This window comes from Solanum stenotomum, chromosome 4 (genome assembly GCF_019186545.1).
Source record: "Solanum stenotomum isolate F172 chromosome 4, ASM1918654v1, whole genome shotgun sequence".
NCBI lineage: Eukaryota > Viridiplantae > Streptophyta > Magnoliopsida > Solanales > Solanaceae > Solanum > Solanum stenotomum.
The window spans coordinates 57,816,189-57,819,995 of NC_064285.1; the positions used below are offsets into that span (position 1 = coordinate 57,816,189).

Below are 3,807 nucleotides of genomic sequence, written 5' to 3' on the forward strand. Positions count from 1 at the left end.
ATTCTAATCTCTCACTTAGTTCCATATTAAACTCCAAGTCAGTGAAATAACAAGTAACTCAATGAAATCTGACACCCCTTGGCCAACGATGGGTCAGCCCCTGTCGACCATGATAACCTTTTTTTGTTGAGAAAATAAACTTGTTCTTCCACTTTCAACAATTCTTCGTGAAAGGATCTAGAGAAAATGCCATAAATAATCCCTTAATTATATGAGTAGGTCTAAAATGGTCTCTTAACTATACTTTTGTCGGGTTTAGTCCTTTAACAATTCAAAAAGTTATCAGATTTGGTTGCTTAATTATTATACATTTATCAATGTTAATCTCTTAACCATACATTTATCAATTTTAGTCCTTTAAGTATTTAAAAACTTATCAAGTTTGGTCTTTGTTTGATGTCTACTCAGCCACCACGATGGAAAAGTCTAAAGGTGGTTGCTTGTAAACCAAACAGGTTACATCTATTACCTCTTGAATTTTGAATTGGAAGGGGTTATCCCATCAATCCTTATTTGAAGGAGAAAATAATAGATTATCTGCAGCAAGCCAGAGCAAGACTTCTTTGTGGGACCCCCCCACCCCCCAAGGGTAAAGGTAGGGTTGCATATCGGTCGGTTCGGTTCGGTTTTGAACATTATCGGTTTTGCTTATCGGTTATCGGTTTGTAGACTAGCTAAACCGTTAAAGAACCATTAAGTTATCGGTTAATCGGTTATCGGTTAATCGGTTATCGATCCTTATCGGTTCGGTTATCGGGTTAACCATTAACATATCACACAATTTTTTAAAATAAAAAATCACATGAAGAATTGAAGACAATATAATTAAACTAATCAACTCCATGTAATTATTTACTACAGACTGCAATTTGCAATCAAAAAACTGGAAACACGAACGAAACAGAGGCAAAACGTTTTCTTTTTAAGGTTGTCACCTCTACTTGGTTTATGAGGGCAGCAGACCGAGAAACAAGTTCAATGTCATTTCCATCCAATACCAATTCATACTTAACTTTTTCAGAACGGACAATTGTAAGCCCATCAAGCATATCGACTTTCCTCATCTGATACAGTGATGGCAAAGAAGTTAGTTCCTTTACTAACCTGCAGTAACATCTCAAAGGTGGACTTCTGTCCATCAAGAAAATTTGTGAGAGACACATATCATGGAAAGCATTTTAAGCATCATAACATTATTCCAACAATAAATGTTATAGACTACTGCAAACTGCAAAGTAATCCCCATAGTATGGTGACAAAACTAGACTCAAGGAAGCAATTTAATTCCAACAATATAGCAAAATATTACAAACACTTAGCAGCAGAAGAAATTAAAAGAGCACATCAACCCATCAAAGACTAAATAAAACAGCAGCACTACAAACTACAAGCCAGCAACATTGCAGAAGTCAAAATGCAGCACAACATTCACTTCCAGTCTGTCACAGCCCACACAGGCACAAATAGAATTTCAAAACTTTAAAATAGCAGTCAAACAACCTGAAAATTTAAGTCCAAACATAGTACTAAAAGTTCACGTTCAAGTAAACAAAATAATAACTAGTCATCAATCCTTAAGAGTTGACGATTCTGGTTCCTATTTTCCAAACAACGATTAACATGCTTCCTTAAGGAGGCAGTCCCAATTTTGTGTGAATGGTAATAAGTAACACGGCCACAATAAACACATTTTACTGTCCACGATCCATCTTCTTTTTCTTCAAGCTTTTCATAGTGATTCCAAACAGGTGATCGAGCATTAGAATCATGAAGTCGAGGCATGATGAAATCTGATTGACAAAGAAACAGAGAAAGTANTCCTTACCGAGCCTGATTTAGCAAGCTATAGTGTTATAATGATTGACGAGGCTCATGAAAGAACATTGTCAACGGATATCCTGTTTGGGTTAATAAAAGATGTAGCTCGTGCTCGACCACATCTCAAGTTACTTATATCTAGCGCCACCCTTGATGCAAAGAAGTTTAGTGATTATTTTGACTGTGCTCCGATTTTTAATATACCTGGAAGGCGATTTCCGGTTGAGAAACATCATTCAAAAGCACCAATCTCTGATTACTTGGATGCAGCAGTAGTTACTGCACTTCAGATTCATGCAACTCAACCACAGGGTGATGGTGATATATTAATCTTTTTGACGGGGCAGGAGGAGATTGAAACAGCTGAGAATATTATTAATCGCCGAATAAGAGCTTTGGGAACGAAAATAGCTGAGTTGATACCCTGTCCAATATATGCAAACTTACCAACTGAACTACAAGCCAAGATATTTGAGCCTACTCCTGAAGGGGCTCGTAAAGTTGTCCTGGCTACAAATATAGCTGAGACATCATTGACGATTGATGGGATCAAGTATGTTATTGATACAGGGTTTTGTAAGATCAATTGTTACAACCCTCGAACTGGAACTGAGTCATTGATGGTGGCTCCTATCTCAAAGGCATCTGCCAACCAACGTGCTGGTCGATCAGGACGAACAACCCCTGGAAAGTGCTTCCGGTTATATACTGAACATAGCTACATGAATGATTTGGAAGATAACACAATTCCAGAAATACAAAGGACTAACCTTGCAAATGTCGTGCTCTTACTCAAGAGTGTAGGGATTACCGACTTGCTGAACTTTGACTTCATGGATTCTCCACCAGCTGAAGCTCTACTTAAAGCCCTGGAACTGTTATTTGCACTTGGTTCCCTTGATAAGGATGGTAAGTTAACCAAAGTGGGGGAAAGAATGTCCGAGTTTCCTTTGGATCCAATGCTTTCCAAGATGATAGTTGCATCTGATAAGTACAAGTGCTCAGCTGAGATAATAAGTATTGCTGCAATGCTTTCTGTCGGGAATTCAATCTTCTATCGTCCAAAGGACAGACAAGTCCAAGCTGACAATGCGTGGATGAACTTTCATGCTGGCAATGTGGGAGATCATATTGCTTTGCTTAAGGTTTACAATTCCTGGAAGGAAACAAAATTTTCAACTCAGTGGTGCTATGAGAATTACATCCAGGTCAGAAGCATGAAAAAGGCTAGAGATATCCGAGATCAGTTAGAAGGTCGGCTTGAAAGGGTTGGAATTGATTTGACTTCAAATGTTAATGACTTGGAAGCTATTAAGAAGTCTATAATATCAGGATTTTTTCCCCACTCAGCAAGGCTACAGAAGAATGGAGCTTATCGAACTGTTAAACATCCCCAGACAGGTTACATTCATCCAAGCTCGGGTTTATCACAGGTACTTCCTAGATGGGTTGTCTACCATGAGCTGGTCCTGACAACTAAGGAGTACATGCGGCAGGTAACTGAATTGAAACCAGAATGGCTTGTAGAAGTAGCTCCTCACTATTATCAGTTAAAAGACGTTGAAGACTCAAGCTCAAAGAAAATGCCTCGTGGAATTGGCCTTGCATCTTCTAAATAGTTCTGTATTAGATTGCATCGATCTCTTGCTAATTCTGTTATGGTGTTCATATTGAGTGGATTATTGTATGTTATTACTGTGTGCTTAAAGTTTTCAGTCTTCTAATGCTGAACATTTTTCTTCTTTCCTTTGTGTATGTCATTTCAATATCCTGTTGGACATTCTATTTGCGGATGCAAAGGCGAAGTACCAGATATATCTTTGGTGTGGACCATGTTCCAAAAGCTGCGGGTGGTACTGGATTATATCTGAAATGGTAAGTTTACTGCAGATTCGTGTACGTCATTGAACCATTGCATAACATTCAAGAAAATCTTATTTAACTGCTTTGAAGATGATTGGCATTCTACAATCATTTGTTTTATTTACT

At 38.0% G+C, this 3,807-nt stretch overlaps 1 protein-coding gene across 1 annotated transcript; it reads left to right on the top strand.

Moving 5' to 3' along the window:
- The first annotated feature begins 1,075 nt into the window (after window positions 1-1,075).
- LOC125861589 (pre-mRNA-splicing factor ATP-dependent RNA helicase DEAH1-like) lies at window positions 1,076-3,450 on the top strand. Its single transcript, XM_049541448.1, has 2 exons — window positions 1,076-1,235; window positions 1,810-3,450. Exons 1-2 carry the CDS (start codon window positions 1,076-1,078, stop codon window positions 3,435-3,437), a joined length of 1,788 nt encoding a protein of 595 aa, XP_049397405.1. The 3' UTR covers window positions 3,438-3,450.
- Window positions 3,451-3,807: the final 357 nt, after the last annotated feature.